Source organism: Clinocottus analis, unplaced genomic scaffold, assembly GCF_023055335.1.
Source record: "Clinocottus analis isolate CAN_PGR_092001 unplaced genomic scaffold, fCliAna1.0.p SCAF_10, whole genome shotgun sequence".
Classification (NCBI taxonomy): Eukaryota; Metazoa; Chordata; class Actinopteri; order Perciformes; family Cottidae; genus Clinocottus; species Clinocottus analis.
In genome coordinates, this window is record NW_027175821.1 from 12,385,468 (window position 1) to 12,402,603 (window position 17,136).

General features: G+C 40.4%; 2 protein-coding genes across 2 annotated transcripts; one reads left to right on the top strand and one right to left on the bottom strand.

Annotated features, from left to right (window-relative positions):
* Window positions 1-344: 344 nt before the first annotated feature.
* Window positions 345-7,744, bottom strand: foxo4 (forkhead box O4). The gene is made up of 3 exons (XM_068589179.1): window positions 5,773-7,744; window positions 3,534-5,129; window positions 345-2,854 (listed from the first exon to the last, which is right to left on the bottom strand). Exons 1-2 carry the CDS (start codon window positions 6,205-6,207, stop codon window positions 3,564-3,566), a joined length of 2,001 nt encoding a protein of 666 aa, XP_068445280.1. The 5' UTR covers window positions 6,208-7,744; the 3' UTR covers window positions 345-2,854; window positions 3,534-3,563.
* A 2,069-nt stretch (window positions 7,745-9,813) lies between these two features.
* ubl3b (ubiquitin-like 3b) lies at window positions 9,814-16,760 on the top strand. Its single transcript, XM_068595841.1, has 6 exons — window positions 9,814-10,002; window positions 10,517-10,627; window positions 13,806-13,914; window positions 15,179-15,265; window positions 15,573-15,650; window positions 16,447-16,760. Exons 2-6 carry the CDS (start codon window positions 10,601-10,603, stop codon window positions 16,497-16,499), a joined length of 354 nt encoding a protein of 117 aa, XP_068451942.1. The 5' UTR covers window positions 9,814-10,002; window positions 10,517-10,600; the 3' UTR covers window positions 16,500-16,760.
* Window positions 16,761-17,136: the final 376 nt, after the last annotated feature.

The following is a 17,136-nucleotide window of genomic DNA, read 5'->3' on the forward strand; positions in this document are numbered from 1 at the left end:
CCAGTAAACTAGATAGAGACATTCAACCAACTGCAGCTCCTTTTACATGCTGCAGTCTGTCCTTTAAAAATGTTAATAACATTTCCAACAACTGGACATTAGCTCAAATAAACTGGGGGGAGTGGTTGCGTATACACCTTTCTAAAATAATTAAATGTTGTGATTTAAAATAACAATAAAATCAAGCAGTTTGAAGAAGCTGACCTTCTGTTTCCAGATTTACTCAATGACCACCTTAGATGCGGTGTGTGTATATGTGTGTAATATATATATATATATATATATATATATATATATATATATATATATATATATATATATATATATATATATATAAACAAAGATGGGGAAAGACTGTTGATCATGTGTGCTAACTTCTAACATAACATCGTATCAAGATCCTTGTGCTGGATACAGAAAATTCAAAAGGCCCTGATATGCACCCATAGCATCATGTCGTACTGCAGAATACGTCAGAAACGACACCTAGCACCATTAGAAAAGTACAAAATAAAAGAGTGCTTTATAAAAATCAGAGACTACCATATTCACGAGTTACAGTGAAATAATGAAAGAGTTTAAACTGCTGGGATGTTACTTCTGACCACAAAAACATTGACAGTTATGAACAAAAAGTAGTTAAATACAAACACAAAACATAAAATTTAAGGGGGAAGATGACAGAATAAAGTCCATCTTGCTACAGAGTAAAGTCATGCTATAGTGTTTTAAATATTGGCAGTCAAAAGAAAACCCAAGGAATAGTATAGTACTGATATACATGGCTGGAGAGCTAAAATACATTTATCTAAAAAGGGAAGTCAAATTTAAGGGCAACTCTTAAGACAAACTCCTCCAAGAAAACAAAACACACAGATGATGGTTTCCAGTCTGTTGTAACAGAGAAAATGTGTCGAATAAATATTTGTTTTGCTATTTTCACACAATTCCATCTGTGCAGAGTTGTTCTCCTGTCGTTTTTTCTGAGCGACCCTGAGAGGTAACGGTTGTATTAGTCTCATTTTGAGATGAGAATGCAACGGCATGTTGAAAAGTGGGACGATAAAGGTTTTTCTTTTCGCCATGCTGTGCTTCAGCAGAGATTTTTTAAATTTTAAATTTACTTGGATTTACAATTAATGCAGAATAAAATGAGGCAGATCATTGGGAATTTTAGTTAAAAATGGTCATGGGTTGATGCCTCGCTCCACTCTCAACGTCAGATTTCACGTTGCATCTTTTTGCAAAGCTTATGTACAGACAATAGATACTGTGTCAGGCCCAAGCACTCCCTAAATGCCATGCAAATATTAGTGTTCCTTTGGTTATGTAAAAAAAAAATCTACATGCATCTTATCCTTTACAAAAATACAAGTATAGAAAATTACCGTTACAAATGATCTGAGAATGCTTCCTCCAATGTAAAAAAACACTTGTCATTAGTAATATATTCATATGTATTAATATCTCATTTATTACTTCCATCTAAATTGTATATTAAAACTATAATCAAATATATTCTTCTTTTGTACTTCTCACGAAGAGAATTAATTTCTTAAACTGAATAATTAAAGTGTGAGAGAATATTTTGTCATGAAGCACCTACATCCCCTTAACCCCCTAACAAAGTATCAGGAAAATGTTCAATAACAAAACCCTTCAAGAAGTGATTTTTTAAAATGTACTTCAAGATTTCATTTAGCTCTCCTGATAAATCTGCATAGCGTGACATCGTGTACATGTGCAACCATGGTTTTTAGTTGTTTGTTTTTTTTACAGGATTTCAACTCTTTTAATGAAATGGTATAACCTAACGTGTGTCTTAGGTTTGGGGTCCCTGTGTGGCAGGAAACCTAAGTGCTTTGAAAATGCACAGGCTCAATAAAAACAAAGGAAGAAGAAGGTATCAGGTAGACCATTTGACAGTGGAGGCATACTGCTATCTAAAGCATTATAATACTTGGCCAACCAATCACTTGTTGGCAAATAAATTTACCCTTGAATGCCCCGTGTATGAATTCACAAGTTACATTTCTTCATTTTGTTAGTTTAACTGCACATCAGGGATTTAAAAATGAAAAACACGCTCCCTCTAACTACCGAAACACACGGGATTGAAGTCAACAACTCCAAACTGAAAATACCGACCCTCTAAACTGCTGAATCACCAAATTTCATTTGAGAAAAAAAGCATTATTTTTCTTTCTCTGGAGGTGAGAAATTCAAATCGTACGTATAATAGTAGTCCAAATTTGTGCGAGATGTGTAGCAAATGTTGAATCAAGCCTTTATACCTCCAGTCGTGCAGTCTCTTATCTTCCACCTGTCCCCAATCCGGCGCCTGTGATGAAACACGTCCATGGTGCAGCTGAGCGACTGCACCGCAGACGTGTTTGGTCCAGCGCTTCGTGCTGGTGTCAATGGAAAACTGGCCATTTCCCCAGAAACATCCGTTGAGTCTTCCACACTAAAGCCATCGCGTACCGTTTCCAACCTGAAACTATTCTGGTGTAACATAACTGAAATATAAACTCCCAGCAGAGGGGAGTTAATGATTTGTCTTTTCACGCTTAAAAACACCACGTCTTTTAAAAATCATCAGTTTGGATTAGAAGAAAAAAACAGCTAGCAGCCTAATTTTTGCAAGTGTTACATTTTCTAAAAACGGGAAAAATATCGTGCATAGTAGGCTGAAGCTCCTCCCTGTCCACCGCATGTCTTGGCACATGACATGGGCGAGGTCTCGTCTTAAAGGTCCGAGAGAAGCGTCGTATTTGAAAATAGTATCTTGCGCCTGCAGGGAGGAGGAATGCACCGGTCGTTTTGTGAGGGTGTCTTGATTGGAGAACAGTTCCTGCAAGACAAGACGATAAATCGGTCATTTGTGTTGATTGGCTCATAATTCCAGATTATGGACATGATATACTTCAAATCATCTATCAAATCCATGTATAGCGCTGTACATTAGTCATTTAATCAATTATATTGTCAGAAAACTCGTCTGCAACAATTTGAATAATCACTTTAGTTCAGCAACAGCTTATATGATTATTTTTTTATCATTTGTTTGAGTCGTCGATCAAATTTGTGTGATCTAAAAAATTACACAAAACTGTAAAAATGCTCATTACAAATTTACACCGTGACATCGTCGAATGTCAGTTGAAAGTCCAAATATATATTCAATTTACAGCTATAAAAAGAACTTTTAAAAATCCAAACCTGAAAATTGCACAATAAATTATTGATGAAAATAGTTGAAAATCAATTCCGTGTCAATCAATAACCCATTGATCGACTTCAAGACCTAAATTATTTCACGATTCATTGAGTCAAAAACATTTTCTAGTTTTAGCGTCTCAAATGTGAGGATTTGCTGCTTTGGTTGTTTAAAAAAAATAGAAATAAAGTTTCTTTGTGGTAAACAAGACATTTAATACTTAAATATAATAATAAGAAATAATTTCTGACATTTTTAATCGACTAAACAATTCCTTGCAATACCTAAAGTAACTGCTCTGGGATCAGTGTACCTGACTAACTCTGTGTGGTCAGCCCAGAAATTAGCTGGGCACCCAGCTGTGAGCGGAGCCCTGTGTGGTCGCCGGGCCGGCGCAGCCTTGGCCTCCAGGCAGAATGGGGTCAAAGTTGAAGTCGATGGCATCTCCGTCCATGAGGTCACTGTTGATGATGTAGTCCACGTCACAATCCAGGTTTTCTGTGAACATGTCAATGTCCAGGTCTGTGGGCAGTCGGTCCTGGCCAGCTGTGAAGCAGGAAGGAGCTCCGAACGGACTCATTCCCAGCAGGCTCAGGCCGGGGTTGGCCGAGCCGATGGGCCCGCCGTGATGAGAGCCCCCCGCTGGCACCGAGGCCTGATGTGCTTTGAGGGCAGAGAGCTGCGACGGGTCCTGAGACATACCTGAGAGGATCATCCCCAAGCCCATCTGAGAGTGGTGCTGGTGTTGTTGTTGTTGTTGTTGTTGTTGTTGCTGCTGCTGCTGTTGTTGTTGCTGTTGCTGTTGTTGTTGTTGTTGTTGCTGCTGCTGTTGGTGGTGGTGATGGTGAAGGTGACGCTGCTGCATCTGAGCCTGCAGCACCATGGGGGCCACTGTGTTGGGCTCCAGCCCTTTACCCAACAGCAGCTGGTTGGGTTTAGACCTCATGGATGCGCCCATGCCCATAAGGCCCACCCCTCCAGGATTGGGCATGAGGGGATCCACTTGAGTCATCATGACATCACTGGGAGGAGGGGAGTCGGAGGTGAGCAGCGCCTCCAGGCTGGACGGCACGTGAGTGCTGTAATGGCCGCCCCCACGAGAGCCAGAGCCGGACATGGAGTTGAAGAGGGAGTTGCTGAAGGTTGACGGCTCTTTGCTGCTCATTCCACACTGAGAGACGGAGGCCTGGGTCCCGGTGTGAGCCGGGGCCTGCGGGAGGCTGGATGGTTGCAGCTGATTGAAGGAGGAGAAGCTGGACCCACGAGGCAGCAGGGTGGAGGCGGAGGGCAACAGGGTGGGAGGAGCTGGCGGAGCTGTACTGGGACTGGCCCCTCCCTGCTGCCCCGTCATCAATGTGAGGTTGTCAATCAGATCCAGCTCCTCCATTAGGGTCTCAGTGAGGGTTGGGGTCAAGCTGCTGGCAGAGTATCTCCCCAGCAGTCCGTCCTCAGGCAAGTTATCGTCGTCCTCCTGTCCAGGAGCGATGGGGGACAGACGTCCGCTCAGGGTGCTGGCGTTAGAGCTTGTGCGCGGACGGAAGGTGGTCCACATGTCGGCGTCATCCAGGCTGCCGCGGGACGACGGGCTGTTGTTGTTGACCCCCCATTTGGGGAACTGCTGGGACGAATTAGGGCTGTCCGCCGCGGCTGAACCTGTGCTGCCGTCGCCCTGCAGAGCCCCTGCAGCGCCCCCCAGACCGGCTGCTCCCGCCTGCTTCTTCGTCTGCTTGGCCCTCATGCGGCTTTTCAGCAGTTTGCTGCTGTTGTCCATGGAGGCGGCTCGGCGGCGAGGAGCTTTCCCCGTCTTCCCTCCTTCTGGGTTGAGCATCCACCAGGAGCTCTTGCCTGTCGATTCATTGTGAACCCTCAAGAACTTGTTGTGGAGTGATAAATTGTGGCGAATTGAATTCTGAAAAAACAGAGAAAAAAAACAAAGAAAGTTTAAATGATCCCACTAAAACTAAAGTATGACATACCTGTAAATAATTATACTATAAGATACTTTTATTTTTGAGTATAACAACACAAAACGTTGCTATTTAAATCCCCAATTTCCAACCTGAATCATTTTACATCCTATTCAGTATTTATGAATTTAAACTTATTTCAGGACAGTTCAGATCTCTTTTGTCCCTTGATGTCCTTTTCAATAAGGCAGCGAAGCATAACTGCATCAAACAAAACAATAAAAAAACAATAAAAAAAAGATTGCTGGTACATTAGTTAAAAGTCGATCCAATAAGCAAAGATTGCTGGAAGAGTAATTAAGTTAAGATCAGCTAAAAAGGAACACTAAGGCAGCTCATCATCATACAGGCAAATATGAAGAACTACAAAAATGATGGAACAAACAAATAATACTTTGATATTGTTATGATCACCTTCATGTTCCTCTGGTTGCTATACCTTTTGTCTTATAGCCCAAAGAATAGTATTGTTATCTGCAAACCAGTGTTGCAACATGAATTGTAAAGCTATAAACTATGGCTTGTGGCCCTTAAAGCATTGCAGTCCACCCTGTAAAGTAAACACACCACCAAGCGCACACTTACCTTCCAGCCCGCCGAGCTATTGCTGTCTCCCTTGTCTCTAAAGTAAGGCACTGTTTTCACCATCCACTCGTAGATCTGCGCTAGGGTTAACCTCTTCTCAGGTGAGTTCTCGATGGCCTGGCTAATCAGATCTGCGTAGCTCTGGTTCCCCCACGCGTTGCGCCGGGACGATCCTTTGCGGGGCGTCGCTCCGCCCCCGCCGGCCGCGACCCCTCCCTCGGCCCCCGCCGCAGCCTTCTCGGGCTCGGAAGTGATTTGCTGGGTCTCGGCCTTGTCTTCGTCCGCGGGCGGGGTCCCCGCGGCGGACTCGGAGCCATCCGGCCCCTCCGGCTTGACAGCCGAGATGTCGGGTCTCGGCAGCGGCCACGTGCAGGAGCGGGGTCTGCTCTGCGGCTCGAAATCTGGGTCAATTGGGGGCACCGAGGACTCCTCCATGGCGCTCCTCTGAACTTCCACTCAACCAAAAAAGATAATACCACTTAAAACATCTACCTTTGGAAGTTAAAGTAAACTTTGAGCGGAAGATGCGTTTAAAAGATAAACTTCCTGACACAACAACAGTATGTTGAGCCCCTGCGGGGGTGTAAACAGAGGGGCCTGTCGAAGAGACGTAATCTCGACACACCAATAGCCTCGGTTAATCCTCAGATTGGAGATTAGGGAACCCAAATAATCTCCTTAATATAACTATCATAAACCTTCCGATTTATATAGAGTGAAGGAAGGCTGGGATGAGAGTTCCTTTGTTTGAATGAAACAAAAACAAAAGTGTCAGAGTGGCAATGAGCACCAAAACATCTGGATCCACAGAGATTTCTGCTCATCTGAAAAAGAATAAATAGGCCTACCAAAAACTTAAAGGTATACAAATACAAAATAACGTCATTCCTTGTCAATAAACACTCAATTTAAATATGACTCAATGGTAGATTTTCTAAAAAGTACTGTTCAAAATACAATTTTATGAATAAATCAAAAATAAGGATGATTTCGTACCAAATTGTCCAAACTGTATGTATATTGTCTTGTTCATTTGTTCATTACTGTAACGCTATGAGGACGATAAACGGGGATTAGCTGGCTACTGTTACAAAGGATCTCCTGAGCGCCGGTCCGTCTCCACTTGTAAACAACGTGACGTGTGCGCGCGAGCCAACAATCCTCCACACTAACTTTTAAAATAAAATACTAATCGGTCACACACAAAAAAATGCTGTCCGGTTGAATTGAAATTGAGTGTAAAATGACGACTGATTATCCCGGTAAAAAGATTTTGTTATTAAAAAAAAAAAAAGAGTTGAAAAAAACAAACCCAGTGGAGTGGTATCTGCGTCTCTTCGGCCTTTACGTTAAAGAAATAAACAATCAGAGAAATATCAAGCGTTGGGTGAAGAAATCACGAATCAATCAAGAAGCGATCAATAGTGTTTCATTGCCGATAAAAGTGGGAAGGTGGGAGAAACGTGCGCATGAGAAGATGTCCTCGCTTCAGGTTCGCACGATCCGCCACATTGCGGCCAGGCGCATGTCACCATCTGCCATGTTTCTCCACTCTTGCCGCGGCACACGATGCTCGAAAAGTCGGATACAAAACCCTCCTCGCCCGAGGCCCGGAGCGGAGATCTTCGCGCCGCGATCTCGGTGAACTAACTCCGAGGCTTATTCCTGGGTGTTGGGTGAAGTCGGGTCGCCCCGGAGGTCCGTCGGCTCCCACCCGCCGCACTTTGAGAACGGCTCGATAGCCGCCGTAACGTTAGCTGGTTAAGCTGCTACTCCAGAGTTTACAATCCGTGGAAAAGTCCGTGAAAAGCCTCCGATAACTTCCCCAAGTGGCCGGTTTTAATCTGCGATGAGTTCCGAAAAACTTCCTGTTGTTGTGGCTGTCCAAATACTCAATTCTTCAGTGTCTTTTTGACTTGTTTTGTTTGTTTTGTTTTTACTCGAGGCGAAGACTCCCTTCTGACGTCTGTTTACCACTGTCAGGCACCGCGCTCTGCGCACGCGCCAAGTGGATTTCTGGGAAATTGAGTCATTCGTGTGACAGCACAGGCGTAAACGTATCCGAGGGAGGCAACCGTGTACCTGTAATGGGGCATTATGTAACAGCGTAATGCAAGTGTGCTAGTTAAGGTGTTACCGGTCATTAGAGTACGGATAGACAACTAGTAACAGACTACAACTACAGAACAACATATTTTAATATTGATACATAATTATAATAATTAGGATAAAGATGTTAATAAGTGTTCTTGCTACTCTCATCATCCTCCTCTACTGATATATATATATATATATATATATATATATATATATATATATATATATATATATATATATATATATATATGTGTATATATATATATATATATATATATATGTATATATATATATGTATATGTATATGTATATGTATATATGTATATGTATATATATATATATATATATATATATATATATATATATATATGTGTGTGTATGTATATATATATATATATATATATATATATATATATATATATATATATATATATATATATATATATATATATATATATATATATATATATATATATATACTACGTGGTTGATTTCTGGGGCTCTAAACATACCATTTATACTATGTGTATATATATATACACATAGTATAAATGATATATATATGAATGATATATATATATATATATATACACATAGTATAAATGATATGTTTAGAGCCCCAGAAATCAACCACGTAGTCCTGGGCTGGTATATAACCTGTTTTTTAAATGGTAATTTGATGAAGCATGACTTAGGAATGTACATCATGTGAGCACAATTAAAAATAAGATAAAAAAGGACTTTAAACTAAACCTGCTCTAAAAGAGTCACAATGAGGTAATGAATGCAGTTGACTTGATATTATACCTTGCTGTTGCAAATTCCTGTAAAAATAGCAATAATTCATACTATTTTTTTTTTACAATTATTGTTTTTGGCATGGATGACATTACATATTTGAACTTAGGATGCTACAGGTCTTGGCTATAAGGCTCTCAGACATGTTCTTTTTTGTAACATCAGTTTCTTTTCTAGTTTCTTTTTTATGTGAATGTACATGTCTAAATGTATTGTCACCCTTAATCATTACATGTTAAATATGGTTTGTTGCAGTACTCCATCCTCCTGTCGCTGATCAATTACTAAAATGTTATTTCTGTACCTCCATCTCTCTTAATTGGTTATCAGTAGCTATCATTACAGTTAAATATATACAAAGTGCCCACATTTGTAATTTTGGTGGCAACTGGTTAGTAAGATGCCATATTTTCTCCCTATACTATTGGTATAATTATGTTAATAAAACATTTAATAAAGATTGAGTTCCTAATGTCCTGAGATTTATCCCTTCTTGAGCTCTACAAAATGGAATTCACAATAGACAAAGTAGAACATATTTGTACAACTTTTCTGTCTTCTGAGAGAAAGAATCTCTTTTAAAAGAATGTACTCTATAATAAGTTATGTAAATTGACCATCTTCATAAGAAAACTTGATCTGCTGATGAAGACTGGGTATAGACAAAAGCTGGCATGTATAAAATGTTTTGGAATAAATATTCATGTTTTGTACTGGAGCCTGTTATAGTGATGTTGTTTAAGGAAATGCTTTTACAAAAACAGTTTGTTATCCATCTACTTATCTTCTGAGTCTTTTTTTTTTTTTTTGGCCAAAACACGACATTTAGGCCATTGTATTGACATCGTGTGTCTTGTATCCTGTGCAAACTACACAGTTGTCTAAATTGTCTAGCTATTAAATTAGTAATCAAGCTGTTGTTTTTTTGTTTGGTTACATCTTTGCACTTTTGTTTAGTACGTTATTATATTTAGTTTTATATATTGTGCATTTGGGATATTTAATGAGTTAGCTGTATGTATACATGCTGCTGTAGCGAGAGAAAAAAGGAAACTATTTTATCTTTGTAGTGCAGTAAACAAAGCAGCAAAAATATATGCACTTCAACTCCCAGAAGTACTTGCGGTTGTTCTCTGTGTTTACAACCAGCTGACATCCGGCGTCTTCCCGTCCTTTAGCCACTGATACCACAGTCAACGATATCCTCAACCCGAAGAAGAAGGCAACGGTATCCAACAATATCCACCTACACTCGATATTCTCCTCGTGAAAACGCTCCCCGCTGATTCGTCAACTCAACTGAATGCACCATTTCATCAGAGTCGTCAGATGCAGGTGAGCTCGAGGACACAAACGTTTCAGTTACACCTGTAGTTAGCCAGCTAAGATCGGCACAAGCTAACACGGCAGCTAACGCTAATGATGGCAGGAGCCTTCTGATTTCGCAGCTTTTGACAATTTGTCAGCACGAAACTTGGTGCTGTTTTTGGGTCCTCGAGTGAGAGGAACGTACCTGCTGTTTTATTACTGACGTCACAGCACAGCTAGCAACGAGTCTCGAAGCTAGCCAGCTAGCTAGTGTTAGCCCGCTAGCTTACCGAGCTGAACGTTTAATGCTGGACAGACTTCACGCACGTTACTAATCTCTAAATTTGTTATTTTAATTAGCTAAACCCCGGTAAGCCGGTGTCGTCCCTACTTGCATAACTAGTCAATCATGTGCTCGTTTGACTGACAGTGTTGTGATAGTGGCTGTAACCTTAGCCTGCTGTTTCGTGGATTATGTTTTAGCTAGTTGTGGTGCCAGGCGGTGGGAAGCGGCTTCAGTGTTGTGTGTTGTTTGTGTCAGGGCTCGGGCCCCGTCTCCAGCAGCTGAAACGCACCAGCCCTGTCCTCTCTGATCCACGTCCACGGCCTTCCTTCTTGCTGAGCCATGACCACTCAGAGGGATCTTGATATGGTGAGTGAGGGTCTGACACCTTTTTAGGAAATTATGTTCCAACAGCAACTAACCGAGGTGATCATCCGTGTATGCATTGTAGCCTGTCTCATTTAGTGCTGCTGCATGACACACAATCATAATGCATTTCATTATTGTGATGATATTGGAACTTTAACGTTTATTCAAAGTAAACATAATTTAGGGTTTTGGGGGTCGTGGTCGGAGGGGGTGTCATGGATTAGTCAACGTCCGCAAACACTTAGCTGGGACAGTGACTGCTGTTCCTGTGAACGCCATCTGTCTAATCTCAGTTAAAACGTTGCCCTACTTTCCTTTCAAGGTTTAGACGCCAATTGATTGTACCCTCTTACTAAATCCTGGCCACAGACCCCCACGCTATGAATGGACAACTGTTATTTAGAAATGGATTAGAAATGATAGAAGTTTAATGTATATTTTTTTATTTTGTATTATGACATCTCGACGATTGCTTTCTCACCCACAATAATTCATATTTGTAATGATATTTTACAAAGATAGTACATTTTGGTATTTCTAAAGCAGTAACCAGGTGAATTTTGTGTTTATGGGATTGCCTGAAACATAAACTTAAAATTCAACTAGTTTGTCTAATATATTTGTCAAATATAGAATCTTTTAAATGTATCATATTTTATTTGTTGTGCAAATGTGAGTATAAAGGGCTATTTGTGTATTATTCAAATTATTTTCTTGATAAAAAATATCAAACAACAATTTAAATTTTGATGGTTATGATTTCACAAAGTGTACATTCACTGCTTTTCTCAGTTGTATTTAATTACGGTGAAGTGAACATCTTTTCAAGTTAATGCAATGTGATTGGTGTTTTTGTTTACATGCTGTCAAAACATGGATTTAAAATAGCTTTAATATCTGGGATACCTACATTCGGTGTTATATGTTTTTAGATAACTTAACCAACCTCAAGAATGAATACACCTTTGGTAGCTCTATTAATCCTTAAAATCGTTAATAGTATTTAAAGGATTTGATCTTTTAATGATTTGGAAAACTACAAGAAGATTTGGGATGTTGGCGGATGTTGCTATGGGTACTCAGGCAGATCTGAATTTGTTTTTATTTTGTTGGGGATGAAAGGGATCGAGAAGCGAAAGGGGACAAAGCTCGTTAATGATGACATGGGTATGTAACTTCACATTGAGGTTATTCAGTTCAGAGGGGGGAGGGCAGAGGACCACCGGGGGAGGATTGTTATTTGTAAACAGATCAGAGAGTGAGGTTGTCCCTCCCGGTCCCTCTGACGTCACACCTCATGCTTAAGTCTCTTTGTTCTCTCTTCTGTGATTTGTGAACTCAAACAAAGATCATGGCCCACCTTTTGAAGAAGGCCAAATGTTGGGAAAAATGAATCCTGTCAACTCTGACCCTTGAACTGAGACGTCCCAGTACAAACTGTTAATGGGATGTTTTTATTTCTTTCTCCAAACTAACTTTTTGAAGTAGCGGCATAATTCATAAGAGATGATGGATTAATAAGGAAAGGGACTTGCTGCAGCATGAATCAAATGACTTAAGGTCCAAAATTTATCTATAATTCAGGTCAGAGTGACGTTACAATTGTGGCCATGCGCTGACCGCATTATAGATACAGTATAGAATAATTGGACAAATTGACGTAGATGTTATGTTATGACAGCAATTTATTTGCTATTACTATGTGCTTGACATCTATTTGGAAGGGGGGTGGACACATTTTTATTTAAATTGACCAAATCTACTAGGTGTTTTTAAAATGCCTACTACAATAATTAATATTAAACAAGAACCCTCACATAGACGCCATGTTTTTCTGTCAACAATGATGATTATTATGGCTGGAGGGTTAGCCACAGCCGCCATCATAGAGCCTCTCAGCCTATTGATACAGTGTATTTACACTGTGAATGTGGTCCAACGTGTTTATTTAAATACATTGGTGGTTTGGAGTCAGTTTGCAGTCGTAATTCTTACCAGAAGTACCTGAAATCTATGACCCACCTGGTGATGCTCCAACATCCACATGGAAACTGTTGTTACTGCATATTTCAGAGGGATTTTGTCTTTTGTCTTTACCTTGATTAGGCTGAGGTCAGTTGAGTGACTTGGCTCGTCAAGAGATTCACTGTTTGGCACAAAAAACACTTTTTGTTATTTGGTCCTGAAGTTGAAGATTATTGTCTTCATACTTAAAGCTGAAAGTCTGTACTTCCACCTCATAGTCGGTCTCATTTCAATGCAACGAAACTAAACAAATTGTTGCATTTTTTTACTGCAATATAGAGCTGCGATCAAAGTTTATTATTATCTATTGAGTCTGTTATTTCCTCTAATTATTTGGGCTATAAGGCCAATATGATTGCATTTTTTTATATTTATTTTTTCTCTGAAGTGAGAGAAGCTTCCCGTAAGACAAAGAAAAGCAGAGAAACATAATCAATTATCGGTAATCCATTAATTGTGTCAGGCCTACTACAACGTGTGTTGGATTTCTTTGTATGTGTTTGAGTCTTGCATCTAGAAAAAGTTTGTGATATTTTTAAAATCTTGCTCCAGAACAACAGGGATTTCCTGATGTAAGTGTAATATTTAGGCCTTCAAGGCATGTTATTTTAATTTAATTTATTTTTTAATAGATTTTTGTAGGTTGTTTGCCCAGAGGATAACATTTAGAGGAAGCCGCACTGTTAAAGACCCTCCCACACATAGGCACACTCCCCCTTGGGGCTACGCACTGGCCATGTAAATTTAATAACATGGCCCAGAGCTGTCTGGGACACCTGGGGTTATCGCATTAGGCCGACAGCCCGGAGGGGAGCTCGCAGCACCCTGGAACTAAAGGGCCAGTGTTCCCCCATCAGCCCCACCCTTATCTGTTGTCGTCTCTGGCAACAGGGGCTCACTTCAGTGTAAGCCCTCGGTGAATGAAGTCGCCCAGTCAAAGGGTGGAGATCTGGTGTGGATAAATCTAATTAGAGTGGAATGCCCGTCTCTTCACAGCCTTCTGAAGGTCACCTCATGACTGACGAGGTTAGAGGAAGTTGAGGGATTCCTCCACGACTAATGAAGAAGAACTTTATTGGGAGTTTGGTGGGGGTTTTTTGAATGGCTGATACAATATTTCTATGGATTTAGCTGTTTTTGTTTTTTGTTTTAGGTGCACCTCCGCCTCATCCTGGTCAGTGGGAAAACGCAGGACTTCACTTTCTCCCCAAATGACTCGGCCACAGACATCGCCAAGCATGTGTTTGAGAACTGGCCTGAAGGTACGTTTAAGGATTCAGTTCACAGTATTTTTCTTGTGCGTTTATGTTTCAGTTTATATGTTTTACAGATTTGATTATTTGTGATTAAGCAGTCCTTTAGATCCAATCAGTTTTTTTCTCTGAAATGTATTTAATGTTGAGTGTCTGCAAATAATTCCTAATATTATTGGTTATCATATTGATATAATAATAATTAGCTGGTTAATTGTTTTAATTGTTTTTTTATTTGCTCAGTATCTTTGTCAACATTTTTAAATCTAACAAATAGAAGTGATCGAGACCATATGTTTGTAACCATGTCGGTCAATAGCGACACTACAAGTAGCACTGTTACTAGTTTAACTACATTTCTTAGTCAAGTGGTTTTAGTGTTGCGGTTTCTTTCATCAAATAGCTTTTCAGTAGCTTTGTTCTTTTATTGATCAAGTATTGAGGTAGCATCTACACAAGCTGCATTTGCCCGAGCATTTCTCAAGCTCAACCACAGCACAGAGGTCTGAAATAACACTGCTAAGATCAGTAAGAGACGCCACATACGTACGTGTTTGTGTAGTCGACGGAAGCACTTCTGTATGACAATCCTTGCACTGATGCAGACGACGCTGCAGGGAAGACAAGCTTGTGTTTACTTGATGGAAAGGTGGCAAAGGGTGAGAACGGAGGGAGAATCGATTCAGAGGGAGTCGTCCTGGCTGTAGCCTCCACATACGGCCATGAACATGCACTGTTTCATTATATTAATATCCCTCAGACGCTGTAGTAGTCTGTACATTAGTGCAAGGCAGCTATGGTAGTAAGATGCAAGGATGTTAGAATTTAGTGTGTGTGTAGTATTTGCTGTGTATACAATGTGTCTTGTAATCCACATTGCTACCATATCAAGTTGTTTAGTTTACAGCACATTAGAACTGTCTATTTATATAATATGTTTTATATTGATAGCATTTGAGTTGGATGTGGCCATGATGTTGTTCCTACTATAGTAACAATGCTTTAGTAACTACTTCTGCCACATTGCTGTAGCTTAGCTTGCTACATTTATCTGTGCACTAACTTCAGTGTAATGAAGCTTCATTTGATGTTGAGTCACTGGGAGCTCAGCTCACTACGCTTTCCAAGTAGCTTAACTGAAATTTGTTGAAATGTACCAACATAATGATTTCATATTTTATAAATCTATCAGTTTGGGCCTCAAAGGCCCAAACTCATCCAGCATCGGTTGGGCCATAATGAGTGAAATACTTGTTTCTCTGCATTTTGACAGGATGGGAAGAGGAGCAGGTGAGCAGTCCAAGTATACTGCGCCTCATCTTCCAGGGACGCTTCCTTCATGGCAACGTTACTCTTGGAGGTAAGACCCCCTCTTAACAAAGACACCTTTATCCTATAAATTAACAAAAACAAATCATAAGCTTGAAGCTGAGGTTTCATAAAGCCCTCCTGAGACTTGGAGACAATTGGTTGTCGTAACTGCTTTGGGTCTGTTCGTTGTGTTATATTCATGCTAAACAATAGAAAGGAAGAGCTGCATTAACACTGCTGAAAACTTCATCAAACACATTCAGTTTCCATCGCGTAATTGTCATCACCGCTTACATCATATCGTAAAATGTACCTAAGAATAATGAATTATGATTTTTTTTTCTCTTTGTTTGAAGCTCTGAAGCTTCCACCGGGCCGAACAACCGTCATGCACTTGGTTGCCAGAGAGACTCTTCCAGAGCCCAACTCTCACGGTGAGAATCTTGTCTTTGTCTCCAATTTTTACAAGAATTGCAGGCAGAATTATCACGTTTTCGTCATACAGGACAAGGTTCTGTGTGTGTGTGTGTCTGTGTGTCTGTGTGTGTGTGTGTGTGTGTGTGTGTGTGTGTGTGTGTGTGTGTGTGTGTGTGTGTCCGCCCGCGTGTGTGCGCACGTGCGTGTACACACACAAATGTGATTTATACATTTGTTTCAGCGGCTCAGTGAAATGGCAACATTTCAAGCAAACGCAAGGTCAAATAGGGTCCTACCTGTCGCCCCACTTTGTGCCTCTCACCCGTAGCTGCTGTTAGCATTAGCATTCCTGATAAACTCCAGCGGAGAATTGACTTTGCACATTCACAAGATGAACACCTCTGCACCACTTGAGCCCACAGATATCATCTGTTTTCAGAGCATAACTAGATAATTGGGTGACAACAAAAAGCAGAGCTACAGATATGTAGTGCAGGTCGCTCCAAAACTCCTGTGTTACATTTTTGTTAAATATGCTGAGAGGGTTCGAGCAGGATTTAAGGGTGTAGTTGCCCTTTTAAGTGCGATGTGCCTGATCAGACGGAGAGCAGCAGTTCAAAAGCTGCTTTTTCCGGGTCAATTTAGTTTGACCTTTAACATTCATTATGCGGTGGGTGTTTGTTTGCTTCTCCTGCTGTTAACCTCAACCCACGCAAAATGTCTGGCAAGGATATGTGCTTTTCCTCTGGATTTAGCTGTTTAAAATATACTTTTTGTATCTAACCTCTTGTCTTTGCTGTCTTGTCTTCATAGGTCAAAGAAACAGAGAAAAAACCACAGAGAGCAACTGCTGTCTCCTCTTGTAAAGCAACAGAATTGACCCCCAACCTCTCAGACACACACACACATACACACACACACACACATAACACAGACGTGTGTTTATATATATATTTTTATATATATACACACACACACACACACACAAACACACACACGTATGAATACACCGTGTTCTCTTCTGCCTGTCAGCTGTGGATTTAGAATAAATCACAGGAAGTCTGGTTGGACCGTCACCAGGTTTGGTTGAACGCTCGTCCAATCTGAGGCTTTTTTGTGCCAATATATTCACTTTTTCTGCCCCAAAACTTTTACTGTGTCGGCAGAATTTGTCGTTGTAGTTCCTTTTTATTTAAAGATCATGACATTAAACTTATCTTACGCTCCCCTCGCGGACCTGTTTGCTGCTGGACACGTTTTAAAGAGTTGTCGTACGTAGTGGAAAAGAACAGGGAAGTCGTTTCTCTTCATGGACGCAGTTGCTATAAAGGATGTGTTTACCTTTCCCTACTACTCACATGGATGTTTCCCCAGGTCTTACTGAATGGTGGTAACCCTCTCATTGCACTTAACCAGTTTGTTAATTCAGAAATGTTTATCGTGTTTCATTGTCATCTTTTCCCCAATGGCTTTTTTTTGTAATTTTATTTGGTCAGCGGAATA